Here is a 25815-nt window from a genome sequence, read left to right on the forward strand (position 1 = left end):
ACACACTGAGATAATTTTAGAATTCCAAATAGACACTGAATCACAGCAACTTCCAAACATCTGCCTTTCATTCTGTCACTTCTCCTAGTATGCTGCTGTACAGTTAGATTCATCACAGTCCATCCTCGTTACAATGTTAACTGAAGCTATAATGCAATTATGTTTTAAGTACACAGTTCGCTTCAACTCTTGCCAGATAAAGTGTTAATATTAAATGGAAGAATGGGGAAAACATTTCTGAAAATGAGAATACTGGTGATGGAGTATAACAAATAGGAAAAGAGAAACTGATACTGAGAAAACGCTAAATGAAATTATTTTAATCGGGGAGAAAAAATTATGTTTTATGCTACAGTTAGTTGAATTTGCTCTGTAGTCTTAAATTTGAAGTGAATAAGACTTCTCCTCCAGAGTTGCTTGTTATCTTCCCTATTCTCTCCAGAATTAACTGCATATTGCACAGGGAAGCAAGGGGCACTTAAAGACAACTAGAAACAAAGTGATCTGATGAGGATTATCGTACAAACTGGTTACTTCAAAAATCCAACGAGATATTACCAAACAATCCGACTTGCCGGTATGCACTTTGAGAAGTTCTGCGAATCACGGGAACATGACGGAGCAGCACGAAAAGCCCCTCTCCCGCCCCCACCTTCTGTGAGCGTCTCCGTGCGGCCCACCTAGGCCCCCCCGTGCCTCTGCGCACTGCCGCTGTTCTCATGGACTAGAACAGTTCAGTGTGTGTGTAGCACATGAACATACATGGCAGTATTATTCATAAGAACCAAAAAACAGAAATAACTCAGACGTCCGTCAACTGGTGAAGAAAAGGTGGTCTACCCAAACGCCATTTCTGGACGTCACTCGGCTGGAGAAGGGTTCGGGGAAGCACCAGCACTTGCAGCCCTCAGCAAGCGAAACGCCACAGGCCGCGCGTCCTGAGACCCCAGGTGTGAAAACTGTCCAGAGGACAGGACCCAGGGACGGGAGGAGCAGGGTGTGGCTGAACCAGGGGCAGGTGTGACCTGCTAACGGGCACACAGTCTCCTCCGTGTGGCCAAAGTGTCCTAAAATTTGGATGTTGGGGCTGGCTGCACTAACCCTCATTGCACACGGTACAGGGTGGAATTTATGGTACATGGATTATACCTCAGTAAAGCACCTATTCCAAAACTTAGTTTGAATTTCTAGTATGTTTTTTTTTAAGGATAAAAATAGCGAGAGCACCTAGATGGACAGGTTCAGCAGCTGAGGGCCACTCTGCAGGGGGAGAAGCCAAGAAGCACCACCGAGCCCGAGGCTGCAGAAACGAGACAGAAAGGCAAGGTGCCTCCCAGTTGCACGCAGGAAGGGGAGCTGAGGCGTCACTCGGCCGGCTCCCTGAGCTCTGGCTCTGCCCTGCGAGTCTCTAACTGAAATGTGCACAAGCTCCCACAGCACGAAGCCCACGTGTGCACGCAGAAGGGGACGCCCAGGTGTGACGGCTCCACCTGCCTGGGCCTCTCCGAGGGCGTGTCGGCGTGCGCACGCAGCAGGACACGCGCAGGTGCGGGAGCCCCAGCCCACCTGCCTGGGCTTCTCCGCGGGCGTGTCGGCGTGCGCACGCAGCAGGACACGCAGCAGGACACGCGCAGGTGCGGGAGCCCAGCCCACTTGCCTGGGCCTCTCCGCGGGCGTGTCGGCGTGCGCACGCAGCAGGACACGCGCAGGTGCGGGAGCCCCGCCCACCTGCCTGGGCCTCTCCGCGGGCGTGTCGGCGTGCGCGCGCAGCAGGACACGCGCAGGTGCGGGAGCCCCGCCCACTTGCCTGGGCCTCTCCGAGGTCGTTGTTCACCACCGTGAAGTTCAGCCCCAGCTCCTCCACGTCGCCCTCATAGCTCTTGAGGAAGAGCAGGTTCCTGTACACCTCGGGGTCTAAGGACGCCAGGTGGTGGATGTCCACGTCCGCGCTGGTCCCCAGCAGCTTGGACAGGAAGAAGCCGGCGAAGGGCAGCTCCACCAGCATGTTTTCATAGAGGGCCTGTGAGCGAGAGCAGGGGCCACTGGTTAGCACTCCACAGGGCCGCCTCTCACCCCGCCTGAGAGCGAGAGACCGCATGCCCAGCCTGGTCTCCACGGACCCGAGACAGCTGACTCCTCTCCCCCACGTGGACGTGACGGCAAGGTCACCACGTGCCAGCCCACAGCGCAGGCACTCACACACACACACGCACCATGCAGAGAGCCCCACAACAGACGGCGGGGGACCTGAGGGCTTAAGTGTGGCGGGGGTCTTCGAGGGCCACCTCCTCATGTGACAAGACTCTGCCAAGTTTTTCTGTGAAGCCTCTGCAGGTGGATCAGTCTTCGGGGCTGCTGTAGTAAGTGCGCCAACCAGTGGCTTCACACAACACAGTCTGGAAAGGTCTGAACCCAGGTGTCAGTAGGCCACGCTCTCTGGGAAGGTCCTGCCAGCTGCGGGGCTGATGGCCCCCCAGTCTCTGCGGGGCTGCTCCCCCTCAATCTGCTCTGTGCCTCCACCCCGCCCTCCTGCCTCTGATGCAGACGCTGGTCACTGGATCCTGGGACCCATTCCACCCAGGATGACCTCCGCTGAGCTTGCTTACATACGCAAAGACGTCTTTCCAAATAAGGTCACACTCACAGGGACCGGGCTTCCCTGGTGGCTCAGCAGTAAAGAATCTGCTTGCGATGCAGGAGACCTGGGTTCAATCCCTGGGAGGAGGCAACAGCTGCCCACTCCAGTATTCTTACCAGGGGAATTCCACAGACAGAGAAGCCAGGCGGGCTACAGTCCACAGGGTCACAGAGAGTGCCTATCACTTTCACGTTCTCTCATAGGTACAGGATATTAGGATTTGAGGGAATCTTCCTGGGGGTCACAGTTCTACCCCCAGTGGCAGGCAGGCCAGAGCTCCTCGGTGCCCAGCCCTTTCCTCTGGGTGGAGCACAGTGAGCGCGGGCATGGGCACTACGTGCCAAAGCTGGGTTTCGTGTAATTTTTGATGTCAAGGAAGACGATTATTCTTTAGATTTCTTTTTCAATCGTCAAATGGGGAGAAAGCAGCATTCTCAGCTCAGCGACCACAGCCGCTCTTCCTGCAGAGAGGTCGCCGTCTGGCCACACCCACATCCACCAAATGCTAAGCACAGGGTTCCTGAGACAGACGTGTGTGATGTCACTTCCGCCCTGCCCCACCTCCCCACGTGAGATGGCAGGCTCGTGCCACGGCCCACCCTGGAGGGGCCCTTCCCTGAGCACTCGGCCAGCACTGCTGTGCCCTGGACAACCATCTCACACATGGGCAGTCTACAACCATGACCCTTACATGCACCAACCTTACACGCTCACGTTAGGCTCAGACACCCTCTGAGACCCACATTTTAACTCTCACCCACTGATGTGACTGGAGCAGACTACAAAACAGCCATGGATTGCAGCCACAGAACGTCCCCCAGAAGAGAACGTCCTCCCATAGGCAAACACCCTCCCAGAGGCGAACGTCCAGAGGGCACTGTGTGGGCTCCCGGACACCACCTCCCCGAGGGTGGTCACTGCACTTGGAGTTCAGGCTCACCCTCTGCCCCTCCAGCTATGTCCCTGCACTTCTCTTTCTGATTTGAAGACTGATGATTACTCAATTAGTTCTGAAAAGAAGGCAAAAAAGGCTTTCTTAATGAGAGAACGGGCAATAAAATGGCAACTGGCACTTAGGTCCTCTCCTGACGATGTAAAGAAGGGCTGTTTTGAGAAGCCAGGCTTTGCCTCAAGTTAAGGATGGCCAATACTATTAACCTGGCCCACTTAGGAACCCCATTACTTCTAATGAATGATGCCATCAAAGCTAAGGAGCATTCTGCAGAGACGACAAGACTGATCCCAGGTGTCGAGAAAAGCCTCATTTGTACGGCAGTCTGTGAGTAAACTCAGAGAGTAAATCATCGGGTGTTGAGCACGGAAGGTCATTGTCTGCCATTCCTGCATTAGTAACAATAAACCTGTGAAGTCCACTCAATCCATCAGAGCTACCTGAATTTTAAACAGAAACTCCACTGTGACTCATAAAATGTAAATGCACAGGTGTAATTTTTTATACGAGGCAGGTTTGAACCTTTAGAGCATTTAATATACAAGCACTAATAAACGATGGCACTAAAAACCGCGACTGCATCAGCTAAATGGATTATAAATTAAATTTCCATAATGCATGCAACTGGGACACAAATGTAAGCATCAATCAGGGTATTTCCTAAACACAGGTTAATTATACAACTTCAAAAACTGCCAATTTTTTATGCAAAATAATCCACTTAGCATTTTTCATATTGGCCTCAATCCTCAGCCCGCTGCACACTTGTTCCTAGAAGCGTATCAATAACCACTTGTCATGAAAACACAGCAATAGGTATATGGAGAAAACCTGTAACGTATTTTTCAACTGTCTGTCTTTTATGAGTGTTTATAGCTAGAAATTGTGCCAAAATGATCTGAAATAAAAAGGATTAATTACAGTAGAAGCCTTTTAATATAAGTGAGTGCAGTCGCCATGCAATTAATGCAAACCGTGGCCGTGCCCGGACAGGCGGTGTGAGCTGCATCTGAGGCTGGTTCTGTTTGCTGCCAAATAACTTCAGTAATTTACTACATTAAGAATCAATAAAAAAAATAATGCTTTTCAAATGCACCTCTATCAATCTTCAGGTAGTTCTAAAGTGAACATTTATAACTTAATCTAAAAACTATATTAGAGATGTCCTGTTTTAAGGCCACTCTAATTGAACAAGGAGATAATAATTTCAATTATTTCAGATCATGCTAACCTTGGAGTCTACAAAATTAAAGATATGTAAAATAAGGATGTAAGCTGATACTAATATGCTATTTAATTTAGCAGTTGTGTCTCAGAAGAAATGATGGCGAGTTGAACACCATGCTCTGACTGGGCTACTGAGGACTCTCAGGCTGAGGCTCCTGCAGGGCGGGGGCGCTCCTGGTTGTTAGCGCACCGATGGTGCCCAGTCACGGGGCGCAGCGAGGGAGTGCCCGCTGTGTGCGGGGACCTCTATCGGCAGGATGGAATTCTGCATTCACAAACTGGTTTGCAAAAAACCATTTATTCTCTTTTGAGACATTTCAGGTTGTCAAAATTACACAAATAGAGATTCGCTTCGAATCCTAACTGCTTACTCCTTTAGCTCTGTCCACATGGCTGCCTGACCCTCAGTGACGAGGGCATGCTGTGTGTTGGGTTTGACCTGCTCCCTCACCACCTAGGGGGATGAGGCATCCCACCAGTCCTGGAAGCCAAGAAGAGACACTTACTCCATCATTGCAACTGGTAATCTGCACCAAGGGTTTGACAGCTTTATTTCTGAAAACAGCCCGTTCACTTCTGAAAACCTCTGAGGATGCTGGGTGGGTGGGAGACAAGAGGTCACGCCTCCAAGCCGTTCTCCTCACTGGGCATCGGGAAATCCACCCGGGCGCACAGCCACTGCCCAGCAACTGCCCACTCCCGGCCGCTCCTCCCGGCTCAGGCTCCTCCGCCCACCAAGTGATGGAAAAGTCACGTCCCGTTTCCCCCCAACAAGAAGTCAGTACTGGTATATTCCCAGAGCTGTGCAGCCATCACCCTCCATCTGAGTTTTGAACATTTTACCCCCTACAGCAGAAACCTTGAGCCCTGGGCTGTCACGCCCTCACTCCTGCACTCCCAGCACAGAACTCTTGGAGGCCTTTTCTGTAGCCACACGCACTTTTGGGTGAGCTGCCTAGCCCTCGGGCACCTCTGACGGTGCCCTGCCTGAGTTCCTGCTGCCCGTGGCCATCTACACCAGCAGAGGCCAGGAGGCCTGCTGACCTCGTTTCTGACCCCCTGGGGTGGCAGGCGCCCCTGCCTGGTCTGTCTCACACACGGAGGAGCTCAATAGCCCCCAGCTGCCTCCCAGAGAAGTTACCCCGATGTGAGGAACAAGAGCAGCAGTACACGTCTTCACCTGGCTTGCTTTTCACAGTGACTATTCATTTATCTTTAAAGTGTATTTATTTGGCTGGGTCTTCCTGTGGCATGGGGGGTCTAGTTCCCTGAACAGGGATCGAACCCAGGCCCCCTGCATTGGGAACAGGGAGTCTTAACGCACTGGACCACCAGGGAAGTCCCCAGTGACTACACGCAGCGCACTTTAGCAGCACCAGCAAAAGTCTGCTTCCTAACTTTCCAGGTGAGAATCTAACATGGCTTAGAAAAAGAAAAACAGCCCCAGTGTAACAGTGACCCATGTTAAGCTAGTGTGTGGGAGGGCTTAAAAATGTGAGAAGGGAGCCCACACACTGCAACCACTGAGCCTGTGCTCCAGAGCCAGGACACTACTGAAGCCCTGGAGCCTGAGTCCACAGCCAGAGAAGCTGCTGCAGGGAGAAGCCCGCACACTGCAACCGGAGAGCAGCGCCGCCGCACCCCCCGCCCCCGCCCCCCACACAACTGGGCAAAGTCCTTGCAGACCAGCACAGCCCCAAAAAAATTTTTTTTAATAAAGAAAAATTAGAAAAAAATGTGACAAGGGATATCTCAATGGAAAGCAAGATCTACTTATGCAGGGGCAGAAAGAATTCTAGTGAATATCTCAGAATAGCTAAAACTTCAATGATACTTTTAGGTACTGAAATCAACTGAATTCTGGCATACACTTGCCATTTTTACTGTTCAGTAAGCTGCGACCGGCGCACTAAAGCGCGGGCGCCTGCGACCGGCGCACTAAAGCGTGGCCGAGAGGAGCTACGCCACGTCCGAGGTCAGGGTCGGCAGCCAAGAGGAGCTACCCCACGCCCCCACGCCCGAGGCAAGGGGTGGCGGTGGGGAGGACCTACCCCATGCCCGAGGCCAGGGGCTGCGGCCAGGAGGACCAACCCCACGTCCAAAGAGCGGTGGCTGTGCAGGCACAGGAGGGCCTAGAGGAGCTATCCCAGGTTGAAGGTCAGGAAGGGCGGCAGTGAAGAGATACCCTTCGTCCAAGGTAAGGAGCAACAGCTGTGCTTTGCTGGAGCAGCCCTGAACAGATACCCCATGCCCAAGGTAAGAGAAACCCAAGTAAGACAGTAGGTGTTGCAAGAGGGCATCAGAGGGCAGACACACTGAAACCATACTCACAGAAAACTAGTCAATCTAATCACACTAGGACCACAGCCTTGTCTAACTCAATGAAACCAAACCATGCCCATGGGGCAACCCAAGACGGGCGGGTCATGGTGGAGAGATCTGACAGAACGTGCTCCACTGGAGAAGGGAATGGCAAACCACTTCAGTATTCTTGCCTTGAGAACCCCAGGAACAGTATGAAAAGGCAAAATGATAGGATACTGAAAGAGGAAATCCCCAGGTCAGTAGGTGCCCAATATACTACTGGAGATCAGTACAGAAATAACTCCAGAAAGAATGAAGGTATGGAGCCAAAGCAAAAACAATACCCAGCTGTGGATGTGACTGGTGATAGAAGCAAGGTCCGATGCTGTAAAGAGCAATATTGCATAGGAACCTGGAAAGTCAGGTCCATGAATCAAGGCAAATTGGAAGTGGTCAAACAAGAGATGGCAAGAGTGAACATCGACATTCTAGGAATCAGCGAACTGAAATGGACTGGAATGGGTGAATTTAACTCAGATGACCATTATATCTACTACTGCAGGCAGGAATCCCTCAGAAGAAATGGAGTAGCCATCATGGTCAACAAGAGTCCGAAATGCAGTACTTGGATGCAATCTCAAAAACGACAGAATGATCTCTGTTCATTTCCAAGGCAAACCATTCAATATTACAGTAATCCAAGTCTACGCCCCAACCAGTAACGCTGAAGAAGCTGAAGTTGAATGGTTCTATGAAGACCTACAAGACCTTTTAGAACTAACACCCAAAAAAGATGTCCTTTTCATTATAGGGGACTGGAATGCAAAAGTAGGAAGTCAAGAAACACCTGGAATAACAGGCAAATTTGGCCTTGGAATACGGAATGAAGCAGAGCAAAGACTAATAGAGTTTTGCCAAGAGAACGCACTGGTCATAGCAAACACCCTCTTCCAACAACACAAGAGAAGACTCTACACATGGACATCACCAGATGGTCAACACCGAAATCAGATTGATTATATTCTTTGCAGCCAAAGATGGAGAAGCTCTATACAGTCAACAAAAACAAGACCAGGACCTGACTGTGGCTCAGATAATAAACTCCTTATTGCCAAATTCAGACTGAAATTGAAGAAAGTAGGGAAAACCACTAGACCATTCAGGTATGACCTAAATCAAATCCGTTATGATTATACAGTGGAAGTGAGAAATAGATTTAAGGGCCTAGATCTGATAAGAGTGCCTGATGAACTATGGAATGAGGTTTGTGACACTGTACAGGAGACAGGGATCAAGACTATCCCCATGGAAAAGAAATGCAAAAAAGCAAAATGGCTGTCTGGGGAGGCCTTACAAATAGCTGTGAAAAGAAGAGAAGCAAAAAGCAAAGGAGAAAGAGAGAGATATAAGCATCTGAATGCAGAGTTCCAAAGAATAGCAAGGAGAGATAAGAAAGCCTTCCTCAGCAATCAATGCAAAGAAATAGAGGAAAACAACAGAATGGGAAAGACTAGGGATCTCGTCAAGAAAATTAGAGATACCAAGGGAACATTTCATGCAAAGATGGGCTCGATCAAGGACAGAAATAGTATGGGCCTAATAGAAGCAGAAGATATTAAGAAGACGTGGCAAGAATACACAGAAGAACTGTACAAAAAAATTCTTTACAACCCAGATAATCACGATGGTGTGATCACTGACCTAAAGCCAGACATCCTGGAATGTGAAGTCAAGTGGGCCTTAGAAAGCAGCACTACGAACAAAGCTAGTGGAGGTGATGGAATTCCAGTTGAGCTATTTCAAATCCTGAAAGATGATGCTGTGAAAGTGCTGCACTCAATATGCCAGCAAATTTGGAAAACTCAGCAGTGGCCACAGGACTGGAAAAGGTCAGTTTTCATTCCAATCCCAAAGAAAGGCAATGCCAAAGAATGCTCCAACTACCACACAATTGCACTCATCTCACACACTGGTAAAGTAATGCTCAAAATTCTCCAAGCCAGGCTTCAGCAATATGTGAACCGTAAACTTCCTGATGTTCAAGCTGGTTTAGAAAAGGCAGTGGAACCAGAGATCAAATTGCCAACATCCACTGGATCATGGAAAAAGCAAGAGAGTTCCAGAAAAACATCTATTTCTGTTTTATTGAGTAAGCCAAAGCCTTTGCCTGTGTGGATCACAATAAATTGTGGGAAATTCTGAGAGATGGGAATACCAGACCACCTGACCTGCCTCTTGAGAAATCTGTATGCAGGTCAGGAAGCAACAGTTAGAATGGACATGGAACAACAGACTGCTTCCAAATAGGAAAAGGAGTACGTCAAGGCTGTACATTGTCACCCTGCTTATTTAACTTCTATGCAAAGTACATCATAAGAAATGCTGAACTGGAAGAAACACAAGCTGGAATCAAGATTGCCAGGAGAAATATCAATAACCTCAGATATGCAGATGACACCACCCTTATGGCAGAAAGTGAAGAAGAACTAAAAAGCCTCTTGATGAAAGTGAAAGTGGAGAGTGAAAAAGTTGGCTTAAAGCTCAACATTCAGGAAATGAAGATCATGGCATCCGGTCCCATCACTTCATGGCAAATAGATGGGGAAACAGTGGAAACAGTGCCAAACTTTATTTTTCTGGGCTCCAAAATCACTGCAGATGGGGACTGCAGCCATGAAATTAAAAGACGCTTCCTCCTTGGAAGGAAAGTTATGACCAACCTAGATAGCATATTGAAAAGCAGAGACATTACTTTGCCAACAAAGGTCCAGCTAGTCAAGGCTATGGTTTTTCCAGTGGTCATGTATGGATGTGAGAGTCAGACTGTGAAGAAGGCTGAGCACCGAAGAATTGATGCTTTTGAACTGTGGTGTTGGAGAAGACTCTTGAGAGTCCCTTGGACTGCAAGGAGATCCAACCAGTGCATTCTGAAGGAGATCAACCCTGGGATTTCTTTGGAAGGAATGATGCTAAAGCTGAAACTCCAGTACTTTGGCCACCTCATGCGAAGAGCTGACTCATTGGAAAAGACTCTGATGCTGGGAGGGATTGGGGGCAGGAGGAGAAGGGGATGACAGAGGATGAGATGGCTGGATGGCATCACTGACTCGATGGACGTGAGTCTGAGTGAACTCCGGGAGTCGGTGATGGACAGGGAGGCCTGGCGTGCTGTGATTCATGGGGTCGCAAAGAGTCGGACACAACTGAGTGACTGAACTGAACCGAACTGAAGACCATTTTAACTTCATGTTTAATTTTGAAGAAACAAACTTATATAGAAAACTATGACTTTAGGAAGAAGAAGAAATCTCCAGATTTGGGAACGCGTTGCTTTTAATGGAAAAGAATATAAATTGTGATTAGAATGCTATAAAAGCAGTACAATTCTCCGAAGGGATAAGCGTCAAATAAGTAATCACTTATAAATTGTAAGTTTTACATATTTGTTAATTATGATCTTTGATTTTTCTGTTTCTCAAAAAAACTGAAGGTCAACAAGAGGAAACTCATGGTGAATCATCCCTGTGGCTAATTAACTGGGAGATTCAGAAAGCCAATACTACTGCTTCTGAAATCCGCTGACCTCTAAATAAAAAGAGTCTTAACATTAGTCTCAACATGCAAGTCATGACTGGCAGACTTGTGCTTAGCACAGAATGATCAACTATTAGCTGAATGATATGTTTAAAAAAACCTAAAGGAAAGATACAATAACTTCAGAGCTCAATCAGATGAAGCAGCTCAACTATGCTGACCCTTAATGAGTTGGTGAGTTCAAAATAAGATGTTATACAACAGAAGCTTTGTCATTTAAGGACCAAAGTAACTTAAATCACTAGTATTCACCTCAGTCGACAGTTTCAAAGCCTCAGCAAATTCAGTGAGCATTCTATAAAAAGATTCTAATGAATAGAAAAATAAATTTTCCCAACTCTCAAAAATCTCAGGATAAACTGTTAACTGTCAATACTACGTCTATGATTCATTAAGTGTAGACTGAATTCCACTCAAATACAAAATTATAAAGTATGCTGAAGTTTTACCATCTGTTAATTAAAAATCTGAAATATATGACCAGGATATTATCAAACAACCTGATTTATAGGCATTCTGTTCCAATTAAATCAATATTCCAAAGCAAGGGGAAAAAAAATTTCCAAGTAGAATTCAAATATGATAAAAGATTTCCTCCAATAAATATTCTGAACTTAATTGGCTTAAATGGACATAGGTGTTTCTATCTGTTTAAAAAAAAAGTTCAAGATGACATTACCACATCCTTGAACTGTTTATTTATTCCCTGTCCAGAGTCTGATTTACAGGCGATAAAATGCAATCACAACCCACACCAGAGCAGGAATCATCTGCTAATGGAACTTTTAGCGAGAAGTGACCAGTGACATGAGGTAATTCTTCCTATACAGGAGTGCTCCTGAGGACCTCGCTGCACTTCATCACAGTAAACAATCACTAACATATGCATTAAAGAAAATTTAAATACATTATGACCCAATAAATATCATAATCAATCAATAGACAATTTTCTTCTCTTAAAGATTTAATGTTCGGATACCACACTATTAGTGCTATACTACTACACTCACTTAGATCTGGACAATTTCTAACATGTTGGTACAAAGTTTAACCATTTATAGTCAGATATGTTTTAGAAACTAGTGCTCCCTTAAGAATTCCCTTGCAGAAAATTATACAAGTAAAACCTTTAAAATAAGGAACTAAATTAAGTACCATTCTCAAACAACTACAGTTTTGTTGTTGCTTTTGTCTCAACTTTATTTAATTTCAAGACCTTTATTAAGACAGCATTTATACACACTCCACTTGTAGGACCTGGAATCTGGTTTACAGAGCTGATACATTCCAGAACGAAGGATTAAGAGGGTCTGCTCCCCTCTGGATCTGCAGCTTCACAGCAGATGTGTTCTCAGGGCAGCTCCCACGCAAGCAGCGTGACTATGCAGACACACACCCACACACACACACACAGATACACACACACACGTGAGCAGCGTCACTATGCACACACACCCACACTATCACAACAGGGTCACCCTGGCAGAAGGCTGGACACAGAGAGGAGTGGAACAGAGGAGAAACAACCCGCACATGTGTGGCCAACTCAGCAAGAGTGCCAGGACGGCCAGACACCCACACGCAACAGAACACGCAAACACAGTGTCCACACAAAACTCGTACATGAGTGTTCACAGCAGAATTACTCATAAGAGCCAAACCTGAACCTCCATGAAATAATGAACTGATAAACTGTGGTAGTTACTCGCATGATGACATACTAGACAAGAAAGGAAACAAGCATGGATAACACGCCACCACGTGGAGGAACCCTGAAAGCATTACGCCAAGGCAAGGAAGCCAGTCGTGAATGGCCGTGTGCCGCGCGACTCGGCTCACAGGAAAAGTCCAGAACAGGCAAACTGCAGAGACAGAAAGGAGGTTAGTGGTGGCCCAGGACAGCAGGACTGGAGCAGAAGGGGAGTAACTGTTAATGAACATGAGGTTTCCTTTTTTACTATTTCCTTCTGAAATCTTAGTGGTGATGGCTGCACAGCTCAGGGAACATACTAAAAATCACTGAACTAAACTCCTTAAAAAGGCAGAATTTCACGGAATGTGAAATTCAAATAAGTCACAAGAGCATCGTCTGCTCTGCAGGCCCCGATTTTTAATTAGGGTGCTTCTCTAACGGGCCACTGAGTCCAAGGAGCTCCAGGGGGAGAGAGGAGGTCTGCTGAAGACAGCATGGACTGCATGGAACAGACCGCAAACGCGCTGCATAAAGGAATACAATGATAAAGTTGAACTTTACTGTAGTTCTGACTAACTTTTATAGAAAATTACACCGCAACACTAGTCTCTAAATTACTTCAGGATGACAGAGCTCCTGGGCTGCCCACCTTGCATCCTTGTGCGGAGCTCCTGTTCGGTCTGCCCCCCTGGGCTGTGTGTCCGCCGCCAGGAGAACCGTGCCCTCCCTGCGCCCACCTCCCTGACCCCACAGCTGCCTTGCACGCACTGCTCAGCTTCCTCCAGGCTACGCTCTCCTTCAGACGGAGACCCCTCCTCTGTGGCCTTCCCCGCTGTGCTCAGTCAGGACGCCCCAGCGCGCCCCACCGCACTGCCGGAACGACCCCATGGGGCAGAGCCCGGCCCAGCCCAGGGCAGCTCGCCGCATGTCCCTGGAGGGCGCGGCACTTGCTCGTCAGCTCTCTGCAGAGTCTCCCAGGATCCCAAGCCACCCACCGTCTGGTTCTGCATCCATGGTCACTTCACCAAAGACGGCCACCCCCCCTGGGAATGCCAACCCACCCGTCCACTGTCCTTCTCCAGAACCTCTCTCGTCCCTTGGGGGCCAGGCCTGCTGAGAGGCCAACACAATCCACCTGTAACCCTCCCACCCCCTCCCCCATAAGCACCCGAAGAACTCATTTCTATCATGCTGCCCCCTAAAAACATCACCCAGAACAACCCTGAGGTCCACGACTGAGGGACGGTTCCATAACGCAGTTGTCACAGGACCGAGGACCACTTGGCAATAACAGGAACACAGTCCTGACACCTCAAACCTGAACGGCCCTTGAAAACGGGCTGAGGGAAACGAGCCAACTGCAGAGGCCGCCACTCCAGAGGCCACGTGCAGAAGCACACACAGGAGACACACGGCACACCTGCAGAAAAAGGCAGAGAGTCGGCCGGCGTCTGCCTCGTCTCTTTTTGGAGGGGGAGGAGTTAACCCAGGCGATGGAAATGCCCTACGCTCACGGCGGTGACCGTGCAACTCTGTGAATGCACTGAAGCCGCTCATCTGTGCTTTTCAACTGGGTGAACTGCATGGCTGGCAAATTCTATCTCAATAAAACCAGGACAAGAAAAAAAAAAAAACCAAGAAAAACACCCAGGACACAAAAACGTGCTCACGAATCCAGTGTCACTTTTCTGTCCTCACACGCGTCTCCAGGAACCCGGGCACCAGCGCCGGGGCTGGGCTGCTGTCCCCGCCACTGGAGACCGCTGTCTTCATGCTTCCACAGGGCCTCCCTAAAACCAGCACACCCGTCACCCCAGCACTTGCTGAGAACAGAGGCTTCATGGTCAGGGCACGGGGAGCCCGCTCCTGCCACGGAGACCCCAGCCTTTGTGTCCCCACTGAGGGAAAGGGCCCAAGAGCACAGAGCCCAGCTGTGCCCACCTGCTCCACCACAAGGAAAGCAGCCGGCTCGGCCACATCGCAGGAGAGCCTTGTTCACTTCTTAAACAGTGAAAGAGGAGGACACTTGGTCAGGGGCTGCAGTCCGCTGCCCTGAGTTTCCGAGTTGCCTCCGGTCATTCCTTTGACCTTCGGAAGATGAACTGACTCCTGTCCCTGTGTTACAATCCAGTCTCTAAAAATGTGGTGGATGGCAGTTAAGCCTCAGGCATTCCTCTCCACCATCTCAAATGGGAAGGAAAAGAACCAGACAGAAGCTATGCACCTGTGGGCTCTGCCTGGCACATCCGCGGGCCACGCCACGGTCTGATTTCCCCAGCCCCACCACGTGACGGTGCTGGGAGATGCGGCCCCTGGTGCTTAGGTCATGAGGGTGCGGCTCGCATGAACAGCGTTAGCGCCCTTACAGAGAAGCCCCACGGAGCTCCCCGGGCCCTTGCACCATGTGGGGACACAGGAGTTATGTGAAGACACAGGCACCAGTCACGGCCCAGGACGGGGGCTGCACCAAACAGGACACGTGGTGCCCTGAGCCAGAGGCCGGCCCCGGGCTGTGAGAAGTCAGCCTGTGCGGGGGGGTAAGCTGCCTGGACTGCGGCACCGTGCTACAGCAGCCTGCAGACGGGCCAGGGCCGGTCTACTTCAGTGACGACGACCGTCCTGCTCCTGACTTCAATGGGAACATGTGCTTTCAAAGTTGCATCGCTAAATACGAAGTCTCCACCAGGTTATATAATTAAACTTTCCTTTCATCTACAACAAAGGGTAAGCTCTGTTTGCCAAGACGGTGCACACCATCCGGTGCTACATTCTGGTCACTGCAGCGCTACCGCAGTATCCTCAAGGGACCACACGTCCAAAGAAACGGCACACGGCCACGGCCCTGCCTCACAACACTTTCAACACTTCGCAGAACCTTAAAGAATCACTGTCAATGCTAGTTATCAGCAAGAGCAACTGTGACAAGACTTAAAATATTTACACCACCTATGCAAGCAGGTCATAACGGTAAGACTTGTATGAGCAGAATTTTGTAACTATGTTCTCTATTTTCTACGCATGTAAATTTTTAAAAATTTTTCACCACTGCCACTGTAGCTGCCCAGGTTAACCTCCTCCAGTCCTCTCCCCCTTCTCCTACACCAATAATTTTTAATGTATGTATGCACGTAATATAGCTATAAAAGAAAACACTATTCAGGGGTTCGTCAAAATTACGTAAGCAACTCTGAATAGAGGTCCTGAAGGAAGCAGACAGCAGCCACACAGGAGCACACACGTCACCACCCGCGTCGGGACCCACGTTCACACCGAATGTACGTTACCTTTCCGAGCATCCTGCCCAGGAAGTAGTAATGTCTGGCAAAGGCATCGCCCACAAGCATCTGAGCGGCTGGGTTGGGGTACAGAAGCCCTTCGTTAGTGGTCTTAAAGAACCCCTGGTTGGGGTTAAACCCTGACTTCAGTAGTTCGTTTAGAAACTCTCTGAAAATACCACCACCGTCAATGCCGGCTTCGTCCAGGCCGTGCGCATTCAGTAAGTGCACACGGATCCGCTTTTTCAAGTCAGGCTCTGTTAAAAAAGGGGGGTGGGGTGAGGAGAAAATATCTTTTTAAAAAGCAATAAAACAAGTTGGTATTACAGGAAGTTAGGGAAGGGGAGCAAGAATGTTAAAACTATTTTAACGCAAGGCTTAAAAAAACCCAACATTAAGAGGAGACAATGAGCTAGGCTGACCCGGTCTTCCCGGGACTCCTCCACTCTGCTCAAGAATGGAGCGGGCAGGGGCAGCAGGCGGGTGTTCAGGGGAAAATGCGAACCCCGCCCCTCACTGTAACAGACTCAAACACTAGCAGGGGAGCGGGCAGAGTTAGGACCTGAGGATAATACGGGCCCACAAAGTCGCCAAGGAAGACAAAGAGACAAACAAAGAAGTCGCTGACGCTAACGTCACACAAACATTCTAAAGAAGTGAAGGACATGAGAGAGCGCCAGGGGCTGCATCGTCATTTAAAACAACATTTGGCTGAAAAACAGGTAAAGATTTTGGTTATATAATATGCCACAAGATTAAATTAAAAAAAAAAAAAAAACAACACCGCAAAGCTGAAGCCTGCCTGACACGCGAGACACATCTGCACACGGTCCTCGTAAGGACAGCGCGCGGAAGCAGGACCCCAGGCCCCAGACACACTTGCAGTGAACGCGGCAGTTTCCAGTGTGGGCTTCCAGACACAGGCCATGAAAGACAACTCCGCAAGCCAGAGAGGCCCTGCCCGGCTCAATCCCCGAGCAGGCGTGTCTGACCGCGTAACCCGCGTCCTGCATCGCTTCCCGCTGCACCCGCACCCTTCAGGTACCCGGCACGGAACCCACCGCAGGTCTGCGCCGCGGCCACTGCTCAGGCAGTGTGCAGTCACTCAACACATGTCCGACCCAAAGCATCTCAAGGCACCAGGGGACCTCCAGGAAATAGCCTGGAAAGCGGTTTTGCCAGCGCAGGTTCCACTGAACCTCAACACCACGATATGCAAGAGCCAGCGTTAAGGTCCCAGGACCTGGGGTGTGAGCCTGTGTCCCCTGACCGCCCCTGCACGGAGGCCCGCCCACCCCACCAGGGAGGACAAATGCTGTACCTGCTGAGCACACAGCCACCTCTGATTCCTACCCCGGGCAGGAACCCACGCCAGGAACCGCACACACACACACCAACCACTTCCAACACTCCAACAATCTCTGGGTAAGAACAGCCCATTCCCTCGTGATGAAGCCAAGGACAGGGATGGTGAACTACTTATCCAAGGACACGCAGCAAGCAGTGTCAGGGCAGGGCTGTAGTTTAACACACACTATTTAAAATCTAACTATACTTAAATGAAGGGCTTTTCACTGATGGCTGAGTTCCACAGACATGCTATTTCCATCTATTTTGATCAATTACCAAACATGTTCATTCTCAGAGAGAATTCTAAGCAGGTAACTATGGCTGCAACACCACCTGTACATCCATCCTCTCAATACTCAGCTTTAAGGACAACTATAACCATTCATCACATACAGTATTTCTCAAACTGAATGTCAGCAGTTAGCAGCATTATATTTTGAAAGTTCTAAGTGTAAATAAACGTTTTTTAACTGGGAAATGCTCAACCAAGGCACACTCGTTAACTGCTGGCTCGAATCTTGGCACTGACACTCCAGGCAGGGGAGGAGGGGTCTATCTCAGAGACTTCACAGAAGCCGCCTCTCAGTTCTGGCTGGAGCTGAGGGTCTGTGGCTCCCCAGATCTCACTTCTATAAACAACAGGACACAGCAACACAGTATTTTTTAGAATCAAATCTAGTCTTCTTGCCACTGGATTCAAAAGACAAATTAAAAGCACCCACTTATGGAGGTAAGACTGGCGGGGGGGGCGGGGGGCTAAGTAAATTGACCCTTGAACAATTCAGGAGTCGGGTCCACACAGTTGAGAATCCACGTGTAACTTTTGCCTCTCTTACTGATAACATAAACAGTCAATTAGCACATTTCATATGGTATACAAGCTACATACTGTACTCTTACGATGAAGTAAGCAAGAAAAAGGAAACACGTTATTACAAAAGTCAAAAGCAAGAGAGAATACGTTCACAGCACTGTGCTCATTCGCTGCCAGCTCAAGTGTACATCATCTGCTTCCAAGAGCCGCTACCGGGCTGTCAGCACCTGCGGCAGCACCGTCTACCCGGCACACAGCCCTGCAGACGCTGTGCTACTAACACCTGACATCACGCAATGCACAAACGGGAGGTGTTAGCCGCTCAGTTGTGTCCAACTCTTTGCGACCCTATGGACTGTGGCCTCCTAGGCTCCTTGTCCATGGAATTCTCCAGGCAAGGACTGGAGTGGGTTGCCCTCCTCCAGGGGACAGTCCCGACCCAGGCATCAAACACTGGGTAAAAAACCACTTCAGGCAGATTCTTTATCATCTGAGCCACCAGTTCAGTTCAGTCGCTCAGTCGTGTCCGACTCTTCGCGACCCCATGAATCACAGCACGCCAGGCCTCCCTGTCTATCACCAACTCCCGGAATCCACTCAGACTCATGTCCATCTAGTCAGTGACGCCATCCAGCCATCTCATCCTCTGTCGTTCCCTTCTCCTCCTGCCCTCAATCCCTCCCAGCAACAGAGTCTTTTCCAATAAGTCAACTCTTCACATGAGGTGGCCAGAGTACTGGAGTTTCAGCTTCAGCATCATTCCCTCCAAAGAAATCCCAGGGCTGATCTCCTTCAGAATAGACTGGTTGGATCTCCTTGCAGTCCAAGGGACTCTTAAGAGTCTTCTCCAACACCACAGTTCAAAAGCATCAATTCTTCGGTGCTCAGCTTTCTTCACAGTCCAACTCTCACATCCATACATGACTACTGGAAAAACCATAGCCTTGACTAGACGGACCTTTGTTGGCAAAGTAATGTCTCTGCTTTTCAATATGCTATTTAGGTTGGTCATAACTTTCCTTCCAAGGAGGAAGCGTCTTTTAATTTCATGGCTGCAGTCACCATCTGCAGTGATTTTGGAGCCCAGAAAAATAAAGTCAGCCACTGTTTCCATCCACTGTTTCCCCATCTATTTGCCATGAAGTGATGGGACCGGATGCCATGATCTTTGTTTCCTGAATGTTGAGCTTTAAGCCAACTTTTTCACTCTCCACTTTCACTTTCATCAAGAGGCTTTTTAGTTCCTCTTCACTTTCTGCCATAAGGGTGGTGTCATCTGCATATCTGAGGTTATTGATATTTCTCCTGGCAATCTTGATTCCAGCTTGTGTTTCTTCCAGTTCAGCGTTTCTTATGATGTACTTTGCATAGAAGTTAAATAAGCAGGGTGACAATATACAGCCTTGACATACTCCTTTTCCTATCTGGAACCAGTCTGTTGTTCCATGTCCAGTTCTAACTGTTGCTTCCTGACCTGCACACAGATTTCTCAAGAGGTAGATCAGCTGGTCTGGTATTCCCATCTCTTTCAGAATTTTCCACAGTTTATTATGATCCACAGAGTCAAAGGCTTTGGCATAGTCAATAAAGCAGAAATAGATGTTTTTCTGGAACTCTCTTGCTTTTTCCATGATCCAGCGGATGTTGGCAATTTGATCTCTGGTTCCTCTGCCTTTTCTAAAACCACCTTGAACATCTGGAAGTTCATGGTTCACATATTGCTGAAGCCTGGCTTGGAGGATTTTGAGCATTACTTTACTAGCGTGTGAGATGAGTGCAATTGTGAGGTAGTTGGAGCATTCTTTGGCACTGCCTTTCTTTGGGATTGGAATGAAAACTGACCTTTTCCAGTCCTGTGGCCACTGCTGAGTTTTCCAAATTTGCTGGCATATTGAGTGCAGCACTTTCACAGCATCATCTTTCAGGATTTGAAAGAGTTCAACTGGAATTCCATCCCCTCCACTAGCTTTGGAAAACCACTAGACCATTCAGGTATGACCTAAATCAAATCCCTTATGATTATACAGTGGAAGTGAGAAATAGATTTAAGGGAATGATAGATAGAGTGCCTGATGAACTATGGACGGAGGTTCGTGACACTGTACAGGAGACAGGGATCACGACCATCCCCGTGGAAAAGAAATGCAAAAAAGCAAAACGGCTGTCTGAGGAGGCCTTACAAATAGCTGTGAAAAGAAGAGAAGCAAAAAGCAAAGGAAAAAAAGAAAGATATAAGCATCTGAATGCAGAGTTCCAAAGAATAGCAAGAAGAGATAAGAAAGCCTTCCTCAGCGATCAATGCAAATAGAGGAAAACAACAGAATGGGAAAGACCAGAGATCTCTTCAAGAAAATTAGAGATACCAAGGGAACATTTCATGCAAAGATGGGCTCGATAAAGGACAAAAATGGTATGGACCTAACAGAAGCAGAAGATATTAAGAAGAGGTGGCAAGAATACACAGAAGAACTATACAAAAAAGATCTTCATGACCAAGATAATCACAATGGTGTGATCACTCACCTAGAGCCAAACATCCTGGAATGTGAAGTCAAGTGGGCCTTAGAAAGCATCTGAGCCACCAGGGAAGAGCAAATTCTAGGAGACAGTGAGGGACAGGGAAGCCTGGCGTGCTGCAGTCCATGGGATCACAGAGTCAGACGTGACTTAGTGACTGAACAACCATGTGAAAAAGAAATCCCCGTTTGTTTGGGGGTATAATGACTCAGGCGTGAAGAAGAAGCATCAGGAACACGCTGTACAGTAGTCTAGCCTGTGCACTAAGGAACGAACGCCGAGGAGTGTTTACAGTGTACACTGTTACGGTCCTGCTCATCGTTCGGGGCTGGTACCACTGTTCCATGTTTTAAAAACCCCTTACCCGTGGTGATAAGGTGATTAGCAGTTTCCTCAATCATGAGAGAGAGACGCAGAGTGTTTGGTAATATAGCTCTTTGAAGGCCAAGTCAAAACAGGAAGAAAGCTAACACGGTATTAATTTTATGGTCAGCATCACTCACTCTATGCTTCTGAAAGCACAGGCTGCCCACTTCCCTGCAAGTCCTGCCCAGGACGGTCTGCAGGATGAACACTCGGGTGACAAGGACAACAATGAAGACACTGCAGTCTCTTATACAGACACCGGGTTTTCACAGGAAGGAGCTCACATACACAGCAGCTAACGTGTTACTGGGCGGCGTGATGGATTCTTTACTATGAAGTGGAAATGGCTCATTACAGAAGCCTGCCCCCTCCTGTCTTCAGGCTCATTTAGGCTGGGTGGGGGTGGGGGGAGGAGCAGGAAAAGGGGTGGTCTTGCTGCCCGGGATGGCAGAGGCAGGTGGTGGAGGGCACAGGAGGGGCAGGCCCATTTGGCCTAACTTGACGGAGACACTTCACAGCTTCTGCCCCGACGTTTCTGCTCTTCTCTGAACCCGTCTGTACAGCACCGACCCCACTCCCACTGTTCGCTGTAGTCTAGGCGCCCGTATCCCAGAAGACCCAGGGCGTGACACAAGTCAGAAGCCGTCCTCAACGAGCAGAAGGCCCTGCTCGGGCGTCTGCCGTGCGTCTCCCGGCTCCACTGCCTCTCTGGCGTCTCTTCCTCATCGTCGGGCCTGGGTTGGAGGCAGTCGTTGCCCAGTCGCTCCCCTCACATGGAGTCCTCTGGCTGCCCAGAGCCTGCTCCGAGGCCCCCCACGCCTGTCACCACCCCCAACCCTCTCATGCCTTCCCCCACCGGCTCAGCCGGAAGTCCTGTGAAGTCACATGACGCATCCGGACGCCTCTCCAGCAGGAATGTGTTGCCCCGCTTGGGGGCGTTCTTGGCTCTCTCTCCAGCAAGGATGGCATCTTCCAGGGTATGGTCCTCCCAAGCTCACGTGATGCTCTCTCTGCCGGGTTCTGCTGACGAGCCTCTCCTTGGAGAACCATGTGCACGGAGCCTGGAAGGTCCCCGTGGCCCCAGCCTAGAGGTTCTATTAGAGACGTGCTCTGTGAGCCAGCAGACCCTCCTGTACTTTCACGGGGTCTGGCGGCCACGGGCACCGCCCGAGGTCAGAACTCCCGTGAAGGCCGTTCTGAACCACCAGGTGCTTCCTGACGGTAAGGACCAGGCATTGACAGAACAATCCAGAAAAAGGGCCCTCGGGTCCTGGCCCTCCCACCATCCCACTGAAGGATGGACTGCTGGGGGTGAGTGAGCACAGGCGCACAGGCCCTGCCTCAACACTGGTGCTCTCCTGCCCTCCTTTCTACTAACTGTCCTTTGGGGCGGTCTTTCCCAGAACAGGCACCGCTGTCTGGCTGGAGCCCTGTTCAGGCAGCTGTCCCTTCTTCTCAGTGACCGTCCCGATGGCGCGGGGAGCGCTCTGCTGCCCGTGGGGGCCAGGTGCTGCTTCTCCTGTCCTCATGGCACCTTTAAACCCAGACTGCTTTCTACACTCATCAAGCCATCCTGAATTTTATAAAAATAAATATGTAAACTTAAAATATTATGAAAATAACATATCACAATTGCTTAGTAATTTTTAATTACATCAACGTCACTGGAAATTAAACAGAGTTAGTAAAAGCATGCATAGAAGAAAAAACGTTATTATACATCTGGACTTCGCTTTTTCTCAAATCGTGTCTGCAGGAATGCCTTTCTTATGGTGTCCTGAGCACGCCTTCAATACGAGATAAGGGATGTCACAAGAAGTGCCAAGCTCTTGTGCCTGCATGTAGCTGCTGCCACATCTTCACACATTTCCTTTCCTTTGTCTCCCTTTCCCTGACAGTGGTCCTCACGCTGGATTCCTTGCCTTGCAGGGGTGGTACTCACAGCTGCGGACACAGACCAGACAGCTGGACATCTCCCAGGAGCGTCCCACCTCTTCCCTGCGCCCAGGGAGTGCACCCAGCGCCATGAGCAGCAGTCTCTGGGGCTCACGGGACTGCGCTTGCCATGAGGGAGACACAGGGACGTTTCCACTGGACTCCGTTTGGCACGGGGCGTGCTCAGGCGGAGGTGGGGCTCAGCTTCCGGCTACACTGGGCTCGGGCAGCAGCAAGCAGAGGCGGCCCTGATCGTCCGGGTGGACTGCATGCAGACAGGCGGCTCCCACGGCTCCGACTCCCCCCAGCACCTGGTGCCTGTCTCCATCCCTCCCAGCTGCGGGGGCCCTACAGATGTCCTCTGAGTGTCTCCGTAAGTTTTGATACATTTTAATTTCTTATAATAGATTTGTGCATATTTTTGGCAACAAGTGATAAAACAGAGTAGCATCTACATATATTTCATGCATTCATGACAAATTTTTCTTAATATTTTCAGTATTCTAGGTTGAGTAGTTTATCTGCTGGGAGAAGGCAATGGCACCCCACTCCAGTACTGTTGCCCGGAAAATCCCATGGATGGAGGAGCCTGGTAGGCTGCAGTCCCTGGGGTCGCTAAGAGTCGGGCACGACTGAGCGACTTCACTTTCACTTTTCACTTTCATGCACTGGAGAAGGAAATGGCACCCCACTCCAGTGTTCTTGCCTGGAGAATCCCAGGGACGGGGGAGCCTGGTGGGCTGCCGTCCGTGGGGCTGCACAGAGTCGGACACGACTGACGCGACTTAGTAGTAGTAGTAGTTCATCTGCCAGTGTTTTGAAATTGTCACAAATCTCCAAAAAGTTTGCCAGTGTATTTCTTGGGAAAAAAAAAAGAATCTGCCTAAGTGGACCTGCACAGTTCAAACCTGCATTGTTCAAGGGTCAACTGGACATTGATTTTACCCTGTTATCATTTCTTCTTCAGAAAAACAAGGTAACAAATCTTGCCCATTAAACAAAACCAAACCACCACGCAGGAGCAGAGCGTGCTCTCAGGAACGGAGCCCAGCATGGCTCCAGCCGCCACCCCACACAGTGGGCCACACGGAGAGCGCCGTGGTGGGAGGCGCCTGCTCCACTCTCTCAGAGCCACGGGCTCCGAGGGCAGGCGCGCTCCCTGCCCACAGTCCACACGGAGAAACACACATCACCCTGCTCGCCGAGCTCCCAACTGTGAGAGAGACCACCCAGCTGCTCTGAGCTCCACCACGTCAGCTCGCATGTCAAAGGAGGCGAAACCCACAACTCAGAAGACTGTTCTGAGACGACAATGAGATACGAGAGCCCATAAGGAATGGCTACTATTTGCTTCTGTGACTAGATGATATATGGAAAAACCATATTAATTGATTACATGTAAATGACTAGGCAACAAAGCACTTCAAACCAATTTTCCGTAAGTAAATTAAACATACTAAGATGATATTTAATTTTACAATCTGCATAACAAAATATCAAATATATGGTTTAAAACTTAATTGATAAGGTCAGACTTAAAGAACACTTTAAGGATTTAAAGCACTGTAATATAGATATTATATGATTTTTCCAAATTCTTTAAACTCGGTGAGACTATCAGCATGCACGACTGAAGAGCTGGCGTGTGGCCAACTTCTGAGTAACTCTCAAGCTTAAGCAGTCATTAGGAATCTGGGGCTTGTGTCATTGAGCAGTAACGGCATACTTTCCATGAAACACTTTTAGAGTTAATTGAAAACTGTTGCTAACACACAGTCTCACTTTGGCTGAAGAGCTCAGACATATTCGAGCCCCTGCCGGAAGCCCTGGTTCACCAGCACAGAAGCGGGTCTGCCGTGGACAGCCACACCCTCCCCCGTGACCCCTCACGCGGCACTGGGCTCCTGGTTCCCAAGTCCTGCCTCACGTCCTGCGTCTCAGGAAGCCTCCAGCATCAAGCACACCTCGGCTCCTCCCTGAACACTCTGCCAATCGTGGCCAATTTAACACCCTGTTACAGCTCGTTTTTCTTGTTTTCAAACACAAGTTCAACAAACATCTACTGAGCGCTAGCTGTGGGGACCCTGGCTTAGACCACGAGGCCCTCAGTGAAGCGGGACAGACAGACAGAGGACTGCCAGCACAGCAACACGGACACAGCACAACTACTGTGGCTCGCCTCTAAGGAGCTGCAGGTCCCAAAGGAGGGCGAGCTTTTGCTCTTCCCCAAAATGTGTTAGACTAGGAATCAGGGTATCTGGTTTTTGCCTCGCTTATACAAAAAGCTTTGAAAACATGACGTCCCAGGTGAGAGTACCCTGCACAGTGGAGCACTCAGTCTGCAGTCAGACTGGAGCTCAAAGTCTGCCTCAGTTTGCGATACTTGACGTTAGCGGGCTACAGCATAGATTATGTAACAAAACTAAGTTATGCGAAAAACAAAAATTCTGCACACAAAATCGAGAACAGAGTAAGGGAACAAGTGATTGATGTCAGCCTTCCTCTGCCGTTCCTACAAAATGACAAAAACAGCTCTTTATCTGAGAAGAGAGAACATATTCAAAATGAGAGGCTCTGCTTTTCTGGAAGAAACTTAAATTGCTGCCCTAGAAGAACAGGCAACTGCTACCCCACATCTGACAGCCTCGCACCACCTGCACCAATGTAACACTCATTTCAGGTGACAGCACGGACACCAAATTCTGAAGCTGAACTATCAGCAAACACATCGGTGACACTGTTAAGCTGAGTGCCAAAGATTAACAAAGACAAGAATGTGTCATTCACCTCTAAACGCTGTCCAAATTAACGTCATGATGTAATTCTCTTTTATCTAATACAAGTGTCACTGAAGCACACTTACCTTTTTATCAAGAAATTTGGATTGCAATGGTATTTAGTATATTTAACTTGGCTTACATTTTATGATATTTACATAGACTGTTATAAACAAAATACAGTCTGTATATGCCTCTCCACCAACATTTTTATAATTATAGCTTGTCAACTAAATTTTAAAGACATTTTTGGGGGCAGGAAGAGTTTCTTATCTTAAACAAAAACAAAAGCAATATCTCAAAGGCTTCTGTAGCAATAAGTACTTGCCAATCTTAGAATTATTATTTGATAATAGATATGCATTCCCCCAAA

At 48.9% G+C, this 25815-nt stretch overlaps 1 protein-coding gene across 9 annotated transcripts in view; it reads right to left on the reverse strand.

The window, feature by feature from the left end:
- UBE3C (ubiquitin protein ligase E3C) overlaps window positions 1-25815 on the reverse strand; it is a 115729-nt gene that overhangs the window by 18591 nt on the left and 71323 nt on the right. For 6 of the 9 annotated variants that reach the window (XM_086394684.1, XM_086394690.1, XM_086394686.1 and 3 more), the window contains 2 exons: window positions 15693-15940; window positions 1808-2020 (listed from right to left, as the gene is read on the reverse strand). In XM_086394684.1, coding sequence (XP_086250810.1) covers window positions 1808-2020; window positions 15693-15940 — 461 coding nt within the window. Of the gene's footprint in view, window positions 1-1803; window positions 2021-15692; window positions 15941-25815 lie in introns of all 9 variants that reach the window. The other 3 variants (XM_086394685.1, XM_086394688.1, XR_015161839.1) reach the window with 2 other exon arrangements.

The sequence above is a fragment of the Bos grunniens genome, chromosome 4, assembly GCF_055505025.1.
Source record: "Bos grunniens cultivar Pamir isolate PY7600 chromosome 4, Bosgru_T2T1.0, whole genome shotgun sequence".
In the NCBI taxonomy this organism is placed as follows: Eukaryota; Metazoa; Chordata; class Mammalia; order Artiodactyla; family Bovidae; genus Bos; species Bos grunniens.